The sequence below is a fragment of the Girardinichthys multiradiatus genome, chromosome 21 (genome assembly GCF_021462225.1).
Source record: "Girardinichthys multiradiatus isolate DD_20200921_A chromosome 21, DD_fGirMul_XY1, whole genome shotgun sequence".
NCBI lineage: Eukaryota > Metazoa > Chordata > Actinopteri > Cyprinodontiformes > Goodeidae > Girardinichthys > Girardinichthys multiradiatus.
Window position 1 is genome coordinate 23,677,969 of NC_061813.1, and position 19,697 is coordinate 23,697,665.

The 19,697-nt window shown below is 39.3% G+C and overlaps 2 protein-coding genes across 4 annotated transcripts; one reads left to right on the forward strand and one right to left on the reverse strand.

Moving 5' to 3' along the window:
• Positions 1-405: 405 nt before the first annotated feature.
• On the reverse strand, positions 406-10,635 carry atp6v1ab (ATPase H+ transporting V1 subunit Ab). 2 transcript variants are annotated; one of them, XM_047350396.1, is made up of 15 exons: positions 10,480-10,635; positions 7,879-7,977; positions 6,890-7,018; positions 6,528-6,742; positions 6,319-6,456; positions 6,077-6,228; positions 5,832-5,994; positions 5,635-5,743; positions 4,294-4,416; positions 3,669-3,783; positions 2,016-2,079; positions 1,715-1,918; positions 1,528-1,622; positions 1,217-1,388; positions 406-1,054 (listed from the first exon to the last, which is right to left on the reverse strand). In XM_047350396.1, exons 2-15 carry the CDS (start codon positions 7,958-7,960, stop codon positions 962-964), a joined length of 1,854 nt encoding a protein of 617 aa, XP_047206352.1. In that variant the 5' UTR covers positions 7,961-7,977; positions 10,480-10,635; the 3' UTR covers positions 406-961. The 2 variants fall into 2 exon arrangements, with proteins under 2 accessions (XP_047206352.1, XP_047206353.1); XM_047350397.1 differs by lacking the exon at positions 10,480-10,635 and adding an exon at positions 8,398-8,427.
• A 1,989-nt stretch (positions 10,636-12,624) lies between these two features.
• naa50 (N-alpha-acetyltransferase 50, NatE catalytic subunit) lies at positions 12,625-18,574 on the forward strand. Of its 2 annotated transcripts, none has more exons than XM_047348966.1 (5): positions 12,625-12,805; positions 13,972-14,105; positions 15,560-15,679; positions 15,764-15,830; positions 17,170-18,574. In XM_047348966.1, exons 1-5 carry the CDS (start codon positions 12,798-12,800, stop codon positions 17,345-17,347), a joined length of 507 nt encoding a protein of 168 aa, XP_047204922.1. In that variant the 5' UTR covers positions 12,625-12,797; the 3' UTR covers positions 17,348-18,574. The 2 variants fall into 2 exon arrangements, with proteins under 2 accessions (XP_047204922.1, XP_047204921.1); XM_047348965.1 differs by having other exon boundaries at positions 12,626-12,805; positions 13,969-14,105.
• The last annotated feature ends 1,123 nt before the right edge of the window (positions 18,575-19,697 follow it).

The window sequence follows — 19,697 nt, forward strand, 5'->3', positions numbered from 1 at the left end:
ATGACGCTTTAAGACAGCTAGTTAAAGCCTCCAAACTACCCTTTACTTCTCATTAACCAGTCCTCTAGGAGGGCGGGCTGGTTCCTATAACCCATTGGTTGTGGCTTGCAAAGTTATGCCCAGTTTTAAAAGGAAATCAGTTGAGTAAGTGATTTTTTTCATTAGTATGTTTATATCACACTGAGCTTATGTAGGAATATATATATCTAAACACTTACAATTGGCATATTTAGGTTAAACAAATTTAATAATAATCACAGAATCAGCTCTACATTTAAAGAAAAAAGTGTTTTCACTGCGTTGCTACCAAAGGGTTTGTATTCTGGTGTGGTAGCATCATGCAGAAATACCAGTCTAGCAGCATATTAACAATCAAGGAGGTTCAACAAAACACTCAACACCTTGTTTTTTTTCCTTGTCATGATTTAATACTTTAAGATTGTTATGATTACACAGTTGGACTTTCACACAGCAAAATACACAGCACTACACAACCTGAAATACAACCATAAAAACATCAACAAAAAAAAAAAAAAACAGCAGCGAAAACAAAAAAATAAATAAATAGACTGATCTTCTTAAATTTATATTCAATACTCTTCTGTACAGTGGGTCTGAATTACAATACATTGACGAACAATTTTCAGGAAAAGCAACACACCTACACAGAAATCATGTAAACAGAAAAAGGAAGTAACACACACATTAACTTTCATATATACACGCACACCGTCAGTGACCATTTCAGAGGATCCAGAGTGAGCCTATATGAGGCGCCAAATAATGAATACAGTACATCTTTCTCTTTTTACCTCCACAATAAGTTTCACACACACTCGCACACTTGCAGGTTCACCCACAAAGGATCACAGGGAGGAAAACACACAATGTCTGAGAATACACGGAGGTGGAATGTGCTCGGCGGTGGAGAGATGGAAAGACTGGAAGGGGCGGTGTGAGCCTATTCTTCCAACGTGCGGAAGGCGTTCTGCATGTCCTCCAGGAGCTGTGCGTACTCGGCCTTGATCTTGGCCTCGCCGTCTTTAACCGGGTCCTGCAAACACACACACACACAGAAATCCAGTCCAACAGTGGGAATCAGGGATCCTATACAATCATTCATATAGTAGTTCCATACTCTCAGCCCTTTACATTCACTTTAAAATAAAAATGTTCACTTTAAAATCCTGCAAGAACCATAAACCTGCCCATTCACCTTGAACTTCATGGAGCTAATCCTGTAGAGAACTTCTCCCATGTGCTCCTTGATCATGGCCCAGGTGATCTTGTTGTCGCTCTGGGCTGTGGTCTCCACCGCATGCCGGGCCATGTCATAGAAAGCTATCATGTTGGACAGAATGCCCACTGTCTTGTAGAAGGGGCAGAACCTGAGGAGATAAGATTATTCAGTAACAAGTTAGGAGGTTCTGTAAGGGTGTTCAGATCAAGTTGTTTACTGGAAGGTTTTTTTCCAAAAAGAAACATAAAACAGTGCCAAGTACATGATGCCTCCAGGTTATAAGTTACCTGTCATAAGGAGTGTAACCGTTCTGCTGCAGGAAGTCATCTTTAATCAGTTTGGCCACTTCCAGTGTGATTTTATCGGTTTCTGCCAATGAGGCCTATCAATGGGAAATTACTCTTTTACTCACACTGAATGTCAAATGATGTCTTTGCCTGAAGAAGCAAAAACAGAATATATCGTGTGACTTACCTTTCCGACAAGCTGCACGATCTCAGCCAGGTCTTCTTCCTCTTGCAGGATTTCCTTTGATTTGGTACGCAGTGGCACAAACTCCGGGTAGTGCTTGTCGTAATATTCATCCAGAGCGCGAGTGTATTTGCTGTAGCTGATCAGCCAGTTGACAGAAGGGAAGTGCTTCCTCTGAGCCAGCTTCTTGTCCAGACCCCAGAACACCTGAGGAGGGGATGTCCCAAGTACTTAGTGAAGCATCTACAACTGATAGAAGGGTTGTTTCATCAGACGATAGTTGAATGAGAGTTTAATGGCTTACCTGTACAATACCAAGTGTGGCTGAAGTAACAGGATCAGAGAAGTCGCCACCAGGAGGTGATACACTGAGGACAGAGGAAACGGTTCATTAAAACACAATGTCCAACATCAAAATGTTTCTACACACTTTATACTCAACCCTCCATTGTTCCCAGTCTTTTATGCTCATTTCAAAATATAAAATAAAAACATTCATCATGAGGAAAGAAGTAATGACACAAGGAAGGATGGAAGGAATGGAAGCAGGGCACGAAGAAAGTAGGAAATACAGAAGAAACGAAGGCAGGACACAACAGGGGTGAAAGGAAGGGCAAAAAAAAGAAACAATGACACTAGGAAAGAAGGAAGAATGAGAAAATGGAAGCAGGACACAATGAACGTAGCAAGGATACAGGAAAGGGAGATAGGACACAAGAAAGGAAGGAATAAAGGAGGAAAGAGGGAAGGAAGGAAGGACAGATGGCCAAAACAAAGGAAAGGAGGCAGAAAGATGGATGGACAGAAGGAAGGAAGATAACAAGAGTATTAGGGGTAAGAACACAAGATCAAAGGGAAGCATTGAAGCAAGGGCATGAGAGAGTGAGGACGGACGGAAGGAGACCAGGAATGAAGAAGGGCAGAAAGGACATGACGAAGGAGGTACAGAAGGAAGGTCACAACATTTAGACAATCTGATGGGGAATAAAATGTGGAAATCCAAATATATTTTCATAATATTTTTTTTTTGGACTACCGTATTTTCCGCACTATAAGGCGCACCTTCAATGAATGGCCTATTTTAGAACTTTTTCATATATAGGGCGCACCGGATTATAAGGCGCATAGAATAGAAGCTACTGCGGTCAAACGTTTGACTGGGGTTGCGTTATGCATCCACTAGATGGAGCTGTGCTAAAGAGAATGTCAACAAAACAGTCAGATAAGTCAGTCAGTCAAACTTTATTAATACACTACAAACCAGCGTTCTGATAACTCCATTCACTCTCATGGTAAGGTCTCCTCTACATAGAAATCTATTGAATAGAACCAACCGCACGTTAGGAATGCATTGGAGTCTATGAAGTTGAAGTTGAAATCAAACGTTAGTTAAAACGTGAAAGGGAACGTTTCCCTGATTCAGTAAACACGTAAAAGAAACAGTTTGATGCACTAAATCAAACGTTAGTACATTCACAATATAGTAGCGTTAACTGTTGAATTTTCTCGCTGCTGTTCTATTCCCATGTTCGACTGCGTAGCTGACAGCCTTGAGTTTGAACTCAGCATCGTAAGCGTGTCTCTTGAAAGGTGCAATTTTGGGGTCGTTATACACACACAAGTGGTGTTGGACTAGGAGTAAGCACAGTACAGGTGTTTACCGCTATTACTTCGGCGACACCCCTGACTACGGTAGCCGTAATGCTGCAAGCAGTGCGGCTTTGTAGTTTACCAGTCGTACTGAAACATTTTGACAGAGCGCCGTGTACAACCAGTATGGATCAACCAATTAACCAATTGATCCATATATAAGGCGCTCTGGATTACAAGGCGCACTGTCATTTTTTGAAAAAATTAATGGTTTTTAAGTGCGCCTTATAGTGCGGAAAATACGGTAATTAAAATTTCTCACTTTTCCAGACCATGGCTCCCTCTAGTGGCAAAAAGCTGTACTCACGCTCCAACAATACTGACGCTGCCCTCCCTCTCAGGGTTGCCGAGACACTTCACTCTTCCTGCACGCTCGTAGAAGGAGGCGAGTCGGGCTCCCAGGTAGGCCGGATATCCGCTGTCTGAGGGCATCAACGGGGATTACAACTAACAGTGTTATCCTGCTTTTCTTTCGCCTTCTTTTATTCAGACTCAAATAGTGTAAAGGTTGAATAAAAAGGGGAAATGTTCTGCTCCTAGCATAGCTGATAAACTACTCATGAATCAAAAGCAAGATGTGTCAGAATTAAAACTGTGTAAACACAATAGACCAAAACTGCAACAGCTGCACTTCTGGTGATAAATGTACCATCTGTAGGGACACATCCTTGTCAAATCATCACATGTTTTAGTTGAGAGGTTAAATATGAGGAAGTAAAAACTACAATTTCATAATTTCATTGAAATAGCCACAGACCAGTTTCACATTGACACACGATTTTAGCTGGTGGTCTGTTTAGTTCTCTAACATCCAGAATCGAGTGTAGTTCTGCCCTGACTCTTTGCGTTTGTGCTACTTTTGAAGGTTTGTGTGGATTATTTGTGTCTAGCCACATAAACAGAGCAGAGTCTTCCCTTTTCCCCAAACTTACCAGCAGGCATTTCTGCCAAACGTCCTGAAATCTCCCTAAGAGCCTCGGCCCAACGTGAAGTGGAGTCAGCCATCATGCTCACGTTGTATCCCATGTCTCTGAAGTACTCGGACAATGTGATTCCTGCAGAAACAAATTCATTCTGTGCTCAAAAGTTGCAATAAAAAGATAGTCATGGTGCAATTGTTCCCAGTGGTTAGAGTGCCTTGCAAAAGTTTTCAAACACGTTATGTTGGTGTATTTTAATGGGACCAACAGAAACTAGTTCATAATTTTAAAGTGGGAGAAAAAAAACAACACAATAGTTTCCAACACGAATATGCTGTTAGCCAAACCATTCCATTGTAGCTCTGGCAGTACGTCAGGCTTTCTTCAAGGATTGCCCTTTGTTTAGTTCAGCCAATCTTCTCATCATCTCTGACCAGCTTCCCTGTCCCTACTAAGGAAAAGCATTTCAGCAGATAATAGTACACCACCATATTTCACCATGGGGATGGTGTGTTCAGGGTGCTGAACAGTATTAATTTTCCAGCACACAAAGGTGTTTGTATGTTGGTCAAAAAGTTCAATTTTGGTCTCGTCTGAGCAGAGCACCTTCTGCCACATGTTTCCTGTGCCCCCTATGTAGCTTGTGGCAAACCTATTAAACTGGACTTATTATGGCTTTCTTTTAACAATAACTTCTTGCCGCGCTTCCATCAAGGCCAGACTTATGGAGTACACTACTTGATACTTGCACCTAGGCTCTGGACCTCTGCAGCTCCTCCACAGTAATCCTGGGTCTCTTGGCTCTCCTTGGTTGGCCTGTGAGGTCGACGGCCATGTCCCATTCGGTTTGCTGTTGTGTCTTACTCAGATGATGAACAGTGCTCTGTGAGATGTTCAAAGCTCAGGATGTTGTTTGATAGCCTAACTGTGATGTTAGACTTCTGCACAACTTTATCTCTGACCTGTCTGCTATATTCCTTGATCTTTGTGTTGCAGCTTGTCCATTAATGTTCCCGACAAACATCTGAGTCCTTCTGAATCCAGCTGAGATTACTCTACTAACCAATCAGGCCCCTTCTGAAGGCATTTGGTGGCACTGGATGTTTAGTGGTGTCAGAGTAAAGGGGGCTGAATATGAACGCAGGCCACATTTTTCTGTTTTTTAATTCATGAACAAAGTTTGAAAAATCACGTATCATTTCCTGCCCACTCTGCATTTATGCACAGTTAGTCTATCACATAAAACACGAGTTTGTGGTTGCAATATGACAAACTCTAAAACAAGTTCACAGGGGTATGAATACTTTTGCAGCACACAGTATGAGTTTGTGTGGTTGGTGCTGCTGGCTTCACCTGTGTAGATGGAGGCCTCTCTGGCAGCGACAGGCATGTTGGAGGTGTTAGCCACCAGCCCTGTTCTCTTCATGATGCTCTCCGTCTTTCCATCCACCTCCATCGTCAGCTGATGATCAGAAAATGCTGTCAGTTACATCGAGCATTGATGCAACCTTCATTTCAAAATAGATACATGATCAAACACCCATCCTCACCTCAGGGAAGTCTCGCAGCACTTCTGACATCTCATTACCACGCTCCCCGCAGCCTACGTAGATGATGACGTCGCTGTTGGAGTACTTGGACAGCGACTGAGAGATGACGGTTTTCCCACAGCCAAAGGCTCCTGGGATGGCTGTGGTTCCTCCTTGAACACATCTTCACACAGACAAAAAGACTGGGGTTGAGAACCTTTTCAGAACATCTGAAATCGAAAGCTGAGAAAGGATGTGAAGCTTACGGGAAAAGGGCGTCCAGCACCCTCTGTCCGGTCAGCAGTGGGTGATTGGCAGGTAGCTTCTCCGTGACAGGTCTCACCTGTCTGACGGGCCACACCTGCACCATGGTAAACTTCTCTTTCACACCCTCAAACTCCAGCTCCATCACCACATCCTGGTTCAAAGGGATAGAAAGTTAACACAAGGGCAAAGCCCTACGGATGTTTGGTAAGAATTTCCATAGGAGTGGATTTGCTGATCTTACAGAGATGTCATAGTTTCCAGGTGGAGCCACGTAGGTCACAGTGCCTCTGTTCTTCGGAGGGAGCATGATTTTGTGCTTGATAAGGGAGTTTTCATAGACCATGGCATAGATGTCTCCTCCTGTGATATGACTCCCAACCTAATGTTAGGAAAAAGGAAGATCAATACAAAATACAAAACTGATTTCAAGACTTAAGAGCAAACTCGTACTCGCAGGCTCTTGCAGGGAGAAAACTCCCACTTCAGGTCTCGGTTGAGGGCGCCAATGTTGACTCCTCTGGGGATGTAGATGCTGTTTGTGAGGTCATTGATGTCCTTTAAGGGTCGCTGGATACCGTCAAAGATGGACCCCATGATCCCTGGACCCAGCTCGACAGAGAGAGGCTTACCTGTCCGCAGCACAGGGTCTCCCACCGACACACCAGCTGAATTTACACTCAGAAAAATACACCTGTAGTAAGAACAAGTGGTTGCTATGACAGCAAAATCCATCTAGGTGTTAACACAACCACCCTACTTTTATTTTATGTGCACCCCTAAACTAGATGGACATATTTGAAGAGCAAGGATACACGTCTCCTCGTAGACCTGGATGGTGGCCATGTCTCCCTCCAGCCTGATGATCTCCCCAACTAGCTCACTGTGACCGACACGAACCAGCTCATACATGGCGGCTCCTGCCATGGCCGTGGCCGTCACCACTGAAAACACAATCGACATAAGATAACATCTTTGCTTAAATGTCTAAACTGAATTAGATAAGAGTGCAAAATGACAAGACACATGGCCTTGGATCAACCAACTACAGGACAAAGTTAGCTTCAACCAGCTTTAATCTAGCTGAAACAAATAATGCTTGAAAGTCAGAAAAGCAAACATGCAACAGGTTGAGTTATCTGGTGAAGTTGATCTATTGCATCTGCACAGAATATGTATTTATGTATTTCTAAACAGAAAGCCAAAAAACACATGAGAACAGCCAAGATCAGAAGGAGACTGAAGTTTCTTTATGAGTTGCAGTATTAAACCATCTGTACATTCATCAAAGACCTGAAACATTTTGCAGAAGAAGAAAGGGTATATGATTTGGTCTCTGGTAGACATGCAGGTTTAATTACAGCAAAATGTAGCTCTAGAAAGGCTTGACAGGGAGTGGGAAAACAAATACCCACAACATTTAATTTTTTATTGTTAAAAAAAATCATTGAAACCTACATATTACTTTCCTTCCTCATCATAATTACGCACTGCTTTGTGTTGGTGTGTCAGGTGAAATACATTGAAGGTTGTAACAAGTAAAACTGTGAAAATGTTCAAGGAGTATGAATGCATTTGCAAGGTACTGTAGTTAAACAGTCTTTATTTAATATTAACATTGCCACATATATAGCCCCAAAATAAAAGTGTACAAAATTGTCAAAAGCTTTGTTATCACTGTTATGTATGTACTCTCTGCTTCAGATTGATGGTTGACAGAATGATAGCTTGTATTTCAGCTCAAACGTAGATAAATCTTAGTTTATAAACAGGGCTGTGCACATGTGAGCCCATGGTGGCCGACCTGGTCCAGAGACACCGTGAACATATCCAAACTGACTCTCTCGCTCCTCATCCCTGATCTTAGGCAGCTTGGAAATGTCCATCTTCACTGGTTAGTATCCTGAATAGAATAAGAAGAGTGGGGAAAACATTAAAAACTACGTTAAAATGAATTACAGATCTGTTGATTAAATTTATTCTGTCAAAAAAACAAAAGAAAAACAGATTCTGACTGAATTACGAAAATCACCCATCTTCTGAAAATAACAGCAATCAAAGACAAATATATATAAAACAATATAGCATCTCCCTGTCTTGGCAGCTTTTCTGTCATTTTCCTTAACTCCATTTACAACATTTATGGTTAAATCCTTTGCTGTAGAGCACAGGCAGCAGCAGCCCAAGCTGTCAGCAGTCGTGACAAACCCATCCCCCAATGCAGCCGACTCCACACAGTTAACTTCTGCTTTACAACAACCAAATGCATGAATGAGTCTGCCTTAAACAAGTAAACATGTTGAGATTGTTCAGTTCTTTGCACCCGCTGTTTCTTGCTCTCCCTGTGTCCTTTTGTGCCCTTCTTATTCTTACTGATGCACACATCTACCTTCCTGCCTGGCTGCTCCAACCATCTGGGCATGAGTAAAGCAGCGCCACCAAAAGACCAGCAGGAGAACTGCAACGATCAAAGCTAGGGAGTCACTGTGCTTCTCTGATGTCTATTAGCCTGAAATAAACTCCACAAAAAAGCTAAACTTAAATGTAAAGAAACTAATCAACAGAATATTGTATTTTGTCTAGCTTAAGGATAAACTGAGCTCATGGATATGAATAAACCTGGATAAACCCCATGGATATGTATCAGAATCTGTCTAAATGGGTTGTGAAAATGTCTCCCAGCATACAGTTAGATGAAAAGGTACGTTGCTTCATCAATGCCTGCACAAGAGGACAAAATCCATCTGCTTAAATAGAAATACAATTATGCAAACATCCAATATTACATCATTTCATCTCTTCATTTATTTCCTTAATCATATGGTTTGGAGCACAAAAGAAGAAAAAACAAAACTGGAAGGACAACAATATTCAAATCGAAGAATGACATGGCAGTGATAAAGTTCAAATGGAGCATCAGAATGGGGAAGAAAGGGGATTTAACTTTAAAAATAACATGACTGTAGGTGCCAGGTGAGTATTTGATAAACTGCCGATGTGCTAAACAAATTATTTTTCATGTTTTTTTTTCACGATTTTGTGCAACTAAGCATCGGTTAATCGTCATAACCCACCGGAGTAATGTTGCTGACCATGTTCATCTCCTGATGGTTACTTCCAGCAAGATAATGCACCTGGTCACAAAGTTCAAATCATCTCAAACCGATTCCTTGAACATGAAAATGAGTTAACTGTACTTCAGTGGCCTCCACAGTCGGATTGTCAATCATAGTTTGTCTTTGGGACGACTTTTTGCACGATAAACTATTTTCAAACTTAATTCCTTTTTTAAACTCAGCTTAAGTATCACTACAAGACATCTCATATCATCATGTGCTCCAGATCTACATAAACTAGTCTAGAAGTCTCTTTTCAAAGTCCTGTTAGGCTCCATTACATGGTATAGCCTTGTTGCAAACCTGGTAATAAGCTTTCTATAGCACCTCGCCAGTCTTTACAAATAAAATGTAAATTCTGATAAGGCCGTTCAAATAAAGCCATTTTCTCATAAACTAGATGTATGATCTATGAAACAAGACTTCGACCTTCACTGGGTCACATGATTCTGGCACATGACTGGCCTTCCACACTGTTTTAAGGAAGTGGAAAATGATCATAGACTGGGAAATACACATTTTAGCTGTGTGGAAACTCTGGAGAGGCCACCCGACAATAGTTGATCCACAGAAAATGATCATTATCCACAATGAGTTGAATAATCAATAATTGTTTGAAAAAAGGGAAAAATATCTCCTGCTGTCCAATTTTGCATATTAGGAAAAGTTGTTTACCAGGTAGGGATGAGTATAGTTTGTTTTTTTTTAGGTCTGGTATGCTGTAGGCAAGGGACCAGGCAGAAATAGGCTCATAGATGTTACATAGGTGAGACAGTCACATAGAACATTTGAACATGTTGATGTTAACTGCAAAGCACTGGAAAACAGGTAATACCCATAATCAGTCATTTATTTTGTTTTATCAAAGCAGACCCCTGAGTAAACAGCAGATATTTGAATGCTAAAAAGAAAGCATATATCTCCAGCTTGGATCTGAGCTGTGACTTCAGCGCTGTCGGACAGGTTTTCTCGAAATTATGACTATCTAGATTTATTTACACTGCAGGGAGAGTCTGTAATCCGACCGTGACATCAAAAATAAGAATATATCGGAACTGAACTTGATTCGTCTCAGTAAAACCCATGTTAGTTAGTCTGTAACTGTATTTCGGTATCATACAAAATAATAGCAGGACGCCTCTGTCGGCCTGTTACAGAAAATTTGCTGCCTCTACCGTTTGTCGCTAAAGCAAAGCAAAGGAGTTTCATTTTAATACCCTCGCATAGCAAATACCCTCTGTTTCAAATAACAAAACCCCTGAAATCAAGATAAATAAATATATTTTTACCGTCTGGTCGTGAAGCGGTCGTTTTGTGTCTTGCCTCGAAAGAGAAAAGCTCGCGACTGCGGTGCGTGACAGCAGGCTGAGGTCAGCTGACTTCATTCACTCGCCCGTTCGTTTTTTTTAACTGCAAAGCCCTGTCAACTGCCGCCATCTTGGATCCACCCCCGTACAAGCGATGGGAATTAACTGTCCTTTTTTAGGATTCGGATTATTTGGCTCAACTCACCAACAATGTTCGGATATTTTGGTTTCCACGTGCCTTTTTGTTTAGTACTGCTTTTTAGATGTTATAATTGCCCATATTCATATGTTTGATTACTATTTTTGCACAAAAACATCCATTACTAAGGCAAAACCTAGCTTCTTTAGTGAGGAGCTGGCTTCCATTGTTTATGTAATGAACCGAAACACGAAGCCGACTCTGTCATGAACGGCACAGGGACCAATGCAGCGCTTCAAGGAGCGAGCGACTGTGGAAGTCCATTTATGCCATTTAAATAAAGAAAAAAATGCACATTATTTTATAGTTACGAGTTTTAAAGTCACACTTATGAGATTCAAAAACATAACTAAGAGACACAACATCAATAAATAGCATACCATCAATTTTTAAATTCGCAATTTTTATGTTTTACTTTCAGAATCATGAAATATCAGAATCAACTTTATTGCCAAGTTCGTACATACAAACAAGGAATTTGACTCCGGTACACTTTGCTCTTTGGTTTTGTTTTTGTATTACAGAATATACATATTTACAATGTACAATATACACATATATAAATAAAAAGGTGCATTTGCAACATCTGTATGCTGTTGTTTTGTACTCTATTGAATGTTCAACAGAGAAACAGCCTGGGGGAAGAAACTGTCTGTGTGGCGGCTGGTTTTAGTGAACAGTGCTCTGTAGCGACGGCCTGAAGGTAAAACTCTGAACAGTTTATGTGCAGGGTGTGTGGGGTCTGCATAGATTTTAGCAGCTCTTTTCCTGACCCTAGACCTGTATAAGTCCTGGATGGAGGGAAGGTCAGCCCCGATTATTCTCTCTGCAGACCTGATTATTTGTTGCAGTCTGGACCTGTCCTGTTTTGTGGATGAGCCAAACCACACTGAGATGGATGAAGACAGGACAGATTGAATGATGGCAGTGTAGAAGATGACCAGCAGCTCCTGTGGAAGGTTGAACTTCTGGAGTTACCTCAGGAAGTACAGTCTCTGCTGGGCCTTCTTTTGAACAGTGTCTATGTGTGAAGACCACACACATAGACAAATATGTAAAAAATATTAAATTAAAAGTTGTAATTTTGACATTCTAAGTAAATGCTGGTTTGGCGTTTGAATAATTTCGACTGTAAAAGTCATAGGATTTAAACTGAAAATTTCAATTTATGAGTTCATGATATTCTATAAAATAATGATTAGGAGAAACAAACAATCATGTTCCAAATCTTGATTGAGACTATGATTCATAATTCTGAATTTCAAATTTATAAAGAAAAAAAACAACTCCAAATTAACTTAAATGCATAAAAATAAATTTGGCACATTTAATAACTGCCTTCTGATTTAGTTTGGGTGGTAAATTTAAAAAAAGAAAAATTCTCCAGATATAATTAAAGACTCTCACTTATGGAATATTCTTGGACCAAACCGAATTGGTACAAGTTTCTGTGTATTCCACTAAACAGATGTCATTTATTCTAAGTAGATATCAGTCTGTGCAGGTTTAAATAAATGTTCTAGCAAAAAAAGTTTTTTTTTTTTTATGTGGACTTGGCTTTATGTTATGTTAATTATATCAAAATTAATTGCATTACAGAATCACAAACAGATTTTCAATGCTTTTCGGCTTTTTAAATTAAGATTTTACGATATTTTACTAAACTACTACCGCCCAAAAAAAGCGGTTTCCATGTAACGTTGACTATTTTACCCTGATTTAAAACTCGTAGGCTGGTTTTAGTTGCATATCGAAAACTTACATAAAAGACCACTTTAAATTTAATCTTTGCCATAAATGAATAGTGACGTATGTTTTTATTTGTATAGTCTGGCTTATTACTATTTAAATATAATATCTCAGTCAGAACGGAACACAGCCTAACAGGCTAGATTCAGGACATAATATATCTAGTGACGTAAGGGGTTCAGGGTTGACATTCTGCCGAGGTAGTGTGGCGGCTAAGCTAACTGAAACCTTTGCTACATGTGGAGGGTAGAACGGGAGGCATCCCTGACCCTCACAGTTACATTTCTTAACTTTTACCCAACGCAACGCTCAAGTCCAGGCTAATCTGAAAAAGGGATAATATCTGTGTAAAATGAAAGGGTGAGTCTAAGCTTTTTGAGTCACGAATATATAGCACGACTAAAGTTTTTCATGCCTGTATTTTTTTTTTTTTTTTTCTTAAAAGGGAGGCGGGCATGGGGGACGACGACGCAAACTAGCCCGCTGAACAGACTCTGTACGCGTTTTAGGGGGGATACGAACGACAACACTATCAGTGAAACAGCTCTGCTGCGGTTGTCTTTATCTTAAGCCGCTTTTCGGTTCGTTTCTATCGCTAACATGCTAAGCTAACCAGTTAGGTGCTACTAGTGGGAGGCTGAGTCAGTAAAGCCTCAACAGCGAAGCTAAGCTAAAAAGGCTGGACCTGGATCTCTGATCATTTCTGTGTTTGCTGCAAACTTCTTAACAAAAGCAGCCAAATCACTGAACTAAATATTAAAACAGTTTGTACAGTCTGCGTATTTTAGTTGGAAAGTCACCAGTTCGTTAGCCCAACTTCAGCTTTCTAAGTGTAACTTGATCTGTCAAAGTAACAGAGGCTTGAAGTTTGGATTCGTTTACTGTGGTGCTCTTAATTATGCTATTTGTGGCCAAATTCTCAAATGACACAATGATAAGTAACACCGATCTTTGTTAATTAAGCAGGTGGGATTTAAGAAATGCTAATGTACATTCCTGGGAATACACACGTGACCAGGAGCCCTTTCTGGGTGTGCAGAGGTCCTATAAATACTACAGTAGAACCCTTACAGAGACAGTGGAGTTCTAGTTTAGTGTATCCTGCTCATAAAGCAAACCTAGGATACTTGCCATGTGGTTTAATCTGAAGCTACCAGTCAGACCTTTCTGTAAAATAAGTTAAACTCACTTTAGATGTAGTTTGTCACCTGTAACTCAACACATATTTGTCCATTTTGTAAACTCTTTTTTCCACCCCTTTTATAAGCACCTTTTAAATCAAATTCTACATAAAAGATGTATTAACACATTTGTATTTTATAATTAATTCTATTCCATCCAGCCAGAGAGGGTTAAGAGAATATTTTAGGTACCCAGCAATTATGAAAAATATTGAGTTACTCAATCATCTTCTTGTGAAGGTATCTCTTGTAGAAGTAATCTGTAAGGCAGAAAAGTAAGACACAACCTTGCTACATTTTTGCACCTCTGTCAGCTATTTGACCGTTTTGCTCTTGTTCCAGTAGCCGGATTGAGCTGGGGGACGTTACGCCTCACAACATTAAGCAACTGAAACGCCTGAACCAAGTCATCTTCCCGGTCAGCTACAACGACAAATTTTACAAAGATGTGCTGGAAGTTGGAGAGCTCGCAAAGCTAGGTGAGATAAGCTTCAGGAGATTCTCAAATTGCTGGTAGCTGAAAATATTGCATACAATGGATGATAAATCTATGGAAAACATGATTTTCAGTAACTGTTGTGTTGCTGTGGTCAGCTTTTAGGACTGACTCTTCTTTCTTTGTCCATTTCTTCTTTTACGGTTTTCTTTTTTTAAAGCAGAACATCATATTGTGTCATAGCCATGAACAAGGAGGTGAGAGAAAATGAAAAAAACAAAGAAGCTGCCAGAGTCCTAAGAAAACCTATAATTATAACCTTATAAGATTACCAAAAGGTGTGGCTTCTTGGAAAAAGATGGAGAAATTGAGGATTGTTGAAAACGTTTGCACTGTACAAAACAGATACATCTAAAAAACAAAAAAACAAATGGAATATTGTAAAAAAAAAAAAAAAAGTTCAAGAAATTTTGTCACTCATTCTAGAAAATGGAAATCATATAGATTCATTAAACAGAGAAAAATATTTCAAGCCTTTATTACTGTAATTGCGATGAATATGGTTTACACATTATGAAAACCAAAAATTCAGTGCCTCAGAAAATTGGAATATTATTAAAATGAAGAAAAATGAATTCCTGTGTCCATGCAGAATGGTATGGAGGTGAATGGAAGCCCAGGTTGCTTTGATAGCAGCCTTCAGGTCATCTGCATTGTTGAGTCTGGTGTCTCTCATCTTCCTCCTGAAAATACTCCATAGATTCCCTCCGCATTCAGGTCAGATGAATTAGCTGGCCATGACACCACGGTCATTGAATCAGATCCACCAAATTCTTGAGCATGTTTTTGGTTGACAATCCTCTCAAGGCTGCAGTTGTTTCTGATGCACTTCTTCCTACCACATTTTTTTCCTTTCACTCAACTTTCTATGAATATACTTGATGGCTTACTCTTCTTGTGGAGGGTGTCCATGGCTGTCTTCTGTACATCTGTCTAGTCAGCAGTCTTCCCCATGATTGTGTAGCCTACTGACCCAGAATGAGAGACCATTTAGAGGCTAAATAGACATTTGCAGGTGTTTTGAGTTAATTAGCAGATTAGGGTGTGGCACCATGAGACTTCAATAATATTTAACGTTTTCACAATATTCACATTTTCTGAGACACAGAATGTTTTGATTTTTATTATCTGTGAGCCAGAATCGTCATATTGTTTTCTGTGTAAGGAATCTGTATATGAGTTTCACCTTCTGTAATGACTGGGGGGAAAAAATTAACTTTTTCACAGTAGTCTTGATTTTTGAGATGTACCTTTATTTCTATAAATTCCTAAATACCAACTGTTAAGTGTCCATACTTGAGGCAGCAAAGTATTTCATGGACCTTAGACTCTTTGATGTCTACTTTAATGTAGTAACCCTTGGTTTTTTTTGTATTCATCAATGTATTTCCCTGCTTGTCTATATGGTTTCAGCATTAGTTAAATTTTGCCTTGCAGCATACTTCAATGATATTGCAGTGGGGGCTGTGTGCTGCAGAGTGGATCACTCTCAGAACCAGAAGAGGCTGTATATCATGACACTCGGCTGTCTAGCTCCCTATCGTAGACTCGGAATTGGTAAGGAGCTCCATTCATGTGAAAATGCTGTAGGGGCACTTTTGGATTTTCTGTATAATATTTGAATTTATGCATTTATACCAGGTACAAAGATGCTCAATCATGTGCTAAACATCTGCGAGAAGGACGGCACTTTTGACAACATTTATCTGTGAGTGTCTTAATACAGGGTATTTTCATGTATGACATTTTTTGAATTCGGATTGCTATACAAGGGATTGGGATGAATGTTTTAGGCAGCTAATTGGGAATGTTAAATCCTTTTTTTCCCTTCCATATAAGTAAGTCCACCCAAGGCTGGCATCACGTTTTAATTGCGGACATTGTTAATCAGTCATAAAATTAGCTACTTATAAACTTTAAGGTGCTAAAAGGGCATATTATATGGGTTTTAAACCTTTGTTGTTTTGCATTCAGACTTGTAGCAACTGATTGCTGTATTAATTTTGCATTTTAATGTCTGAAATTGAACAATATGTAAAATAAACAAATAGATTTCCCATCTTAAATTGGGCATCAATTAGTAAAACAAACCCCACTCATCACGACAATAGGAAAAGCAGATTCTTCACCTCAAACGTGAGTTATTTTGATAAGGATTTATATCCTGATTTGTCCAGTAAGAGCAGGAAGTCAGTAGAAATGTTGTCTGAAAGCAGTAGTTAGGAGACCTAGCCAACCAGCACATTACATGGGGATTTAAAAGTGCTCTGTGACAGTTTGTGACAAAATTTTGAATCAGAAACATAATTCTGCCAGTATTCACCTAAACATCATTTCTACTTTGCTTCTGACCCGATTTGTTAAAGTGCTGCCCACTGGCTGGGAGCTGCACTACAATTTCCTTTCAACAACTGTGTCACGACATTATTTTATGTTACACCAGCCTTGCAGTGGTTGTGTCAGATTTAGTCATTATATGGAAGCAGCTGAAAATCCCAAATTTCCACACTTTACTTTTGAGTGGTTAACTTACTATAGTAATGTAGTTGTGAAAATGTTTTCAGAAAACCTTGCCTGTCATGCCAATCAAACTCTTTTAAGTCCTTGTACAGTTTAGTTTGTTGTCATTTGGCCCTAAAAGTCATATTAAGTTAATGTGGTAGGGAGGTTAAAACACTGATACACAATCTATCATTCATTTGGATCAGACACTGAGAAAACAATTAAGTTGCTGCTGCAACTAACTTTTAAAGCTAGTTAAAGCTAGCCTTTAAAATGGTATAGCGGAGACTTCTGCAGGCTATTTTAAGTTGAGCGCTTGTAGAATTAATTATTTCTTTTTATTCTATTACACTTTTGTTTGTTCTGTAGGTGTGTTAATGGCTTACCAAAACTGCTTGCCGTGCTCCTCTTTTTTTAGCACGTCTGTTGTATTTTTCCATTTTTTAATTTGGTCTTAGTTGGTGGTGCCAGCATAATTTTAAAAACATACTTAGCTTTTTGGCTATTAAACCAAATGTGCTAATCACTTCTTTTTCATTTCACAGTCATGTGCAGATCAGCAATGAGTCCGCCATTGACTTTTACCAGAAGTTTGGCTTTGAGATCATCGAGACAAAAAAGAATTACTACAAGAGGATAGAACCTGCAGATGCCCATGTGTTGCAGAAGAGTCTGCGCAGTCCATGTGCGCCACCTAGTGGGGAGCTTCAGAAAGCAGAGTAGGGGCACACAGCTTTTTTGGGGGGGGGAGGGGGGAAGAAAAGTATGTGTGCCCATCGACACAGAAACAGAACTGTGACAGATGCCCCACGGTCAACACATTCAACAGTTTCTTCAAAAGGACACTAGAGAGAGAAAACAGTTTCCCGATATAAAAATTGCTGCATTTGTTTTGCAAAGGTGATTTTTTTTTTTTTTAGCATATTTTATTGTTTCCTTTATTACATGCGGTTAATTGAGAAATGACCGAAAGCTTTGTATCCAAAAATTGGTTTCTAATGATGAAATGCTAACACTGAGCAGTAGTAGACATGGTGATGGAGAATGGTGTTCTGTTTTCAAAACACACTGTTTGAGTTGCTTTTATGCGGTTATCAAACCTAATGGGGGACATATCTATGTTTTGAGTAAAAGGAATCAGTAAAAGTGTTTGAAAGACCATCACTTGACTGGTCGATTTGGAGTTTGAGGTGGAACTGATCCATTGAACAGACAAGACTGTTCTCTCGCTACCTGAACCTTGTGATTCATGGAAAGTGAGTGAGACCAGTTTGTTCATGCCTGCAGATGGGAGGAGCAGATATGTTTCCCCTTGATACGGACACAGGGGAGGCTGAATGGTGGGTGGGAATATGATGTCACCACTCCAGAGAACTTTATTCTTTTGCTTTTTAATTTAATTCCCCTAAACTGTTTTTATTTTTCACACTTACACAGCAAATGGCTCAGAGGTTCCCCTGGGTTTATGACGGAAAAGTACAAATGCTTAGATGTGGGGAAACCAAACAAGAATTAACAGTATAGGAGTAGTTCTGATAAGTGCATCCCCTCACATTGACTGGTAGGGGTTGTAATGACAATAGATTGGCTAAATGGATTTGATTTGGGCATTATTAGCAAATTGATTTGTTTAAGGTGGGTGAGTATTAAACACCTTTATCTCCCCATGTAGCGGCCTTACAAATAATGATTTCAAACTTTCTCCATCAGGAAGCTTTTGTTATCGCACCCTCATGAGGATTTTATGCCGTTCTGACGGTTTGGACGTTTTGGTCAGGTTTTGATGTTTAAACCAGGAGAAGCTCTGTTCCCTCTGCATGCAAGGAGAGTCGTTCTCTCTACTGTAGTATACGCATGTTTTTGCTTTCTTTGAAGAATTTTATCTTTTCTGGAGCTCTATATTGTAAGACTTTTTAATGCCTAAATAAAGGAATTACTATTTGCAGTAAAGGTTTTTTTTCAATTTTGATTTTACTTTGCAAATTATTTGCAACTCACACGGATGTATAATCAGATCAGAAGTTTCTATACCCCTTGAACTTTTACACATTTTGTCACGTAAAGACAACAAACTAACATTTTATAGATAGACCAACACAAAGTAATGCAAAATTTTAGAGTAAAAGGAAAATGTCACATGGTTTTCAGAGGGGGGTTTGGACCCTAACTAAACATATAGCTAGAGCTGCTATAGAATGGCTTATTTCAAGGTGTATTCACATGTGTTAGAATGGTCCAGACCTAAATCCAATTGAGATGTCCTCTATTTAATCAGATGAAGCTTGAGATATTTTACAGAGTGTGACTTGAAGCTGAAGTCACAGTGAAAACTGGTTCCAAAAAGTATTCAATCAGGAAACCTTTTGGATTTTCATTTTTTTAAAAATCAGCGTCTTTTTATTCAACTTTACAATTCTGTTTTGTCGTGGTCTGTCATTATAAAATCCCCATAAATTATGTTGTTTCTGGGTGCAATGGGACAAAATGTAAACATTTTCAAGCGATGTAAATAATTTTGCAAAGCATTGTACAGCCTTCTCATTACACCCTGTTGGTTTTCACCTTTTATGTGCCCTGTATGAATTCTGAAATGAGAGGTGTTGAGTTTTTACATATGTATGATTTCACTGATACTTCTTTAAAAATCAAATGGGTTAGAATCAGATATAATCTGAATTTCAATGATTATTTCATCAATATACACTGATTTCAACCATTTAAAATGTACATTTCTAATATGTTTGAAATTTGCATAGAGATGAAAAACAATTTTGCACCACTAGGTACGGAATGATTTTACATGGCTCTCAGAAGTTAAAGGGATGTATAATATACTTTCACAGCAATGTGAGAATGTCAGCCCGTCCCCCATACATGTTCTTTTATTAATGCCTTTTTCTTAATACTTATTTTATAATTGTGTTTTTTAAGAATATTTCAAACAACCAAAAAATTAATTTTTTAACCTTGATCAAGGAGGAGATATACATTTAAAAAACTAAAGGAGCCCCATTTAGCCGAAACTCCTACAAACAAGCTTGCCGTTTCGTGATTGGTTGAGACCTTATACTTG

What these genes read in the sequence shown, in the direction of transcription:
- atp6v1ab (XM_047350396.1), bottom strand. Translation starts at nt 7,960, where the DNA reads ATGGACATTTCCAAGCTGCCTAAGATCAGGGATGAGGAGCGAGAGAGT. An exon ending in TGCTGCGAGACTTCCCTGAG is followed by an intron (nt 5,744 to 5,831) that starts GTGAGGATGGGT and finishes TCTGATCATCAG; the next exon opens with CTGACGATGGAGGTGGATGG. An exon ending in TTTGGCAGAAATGCCTGCTG is followed by an intron (nt 3,784 to 4,293) that starts GTAAGTTTGGGG and finishes TGATGCCCTCAG; the next exon opens with ACAGCGGATATCCGGCCTAC.
- naa50 (XM_047348965.1), top strand. An exon ending in CTATCGTAGACTCGGAATTG is followed by an intron (nt 15,680 to 15,763) that starts GTAAGGAGCTCC and finishes CATTTATACCAG; the next exon opens with GTACAAAGATGCTCAATCAT. An exon ending in ACTTTTGACAACATTTATCT is followed by an intron (nt 15,831 to 17,169) that starts GTGAGTGTCTTA and finishes TTCATTTCACAG; the next exon opens with TCATGTGCAGATCAGCAATG.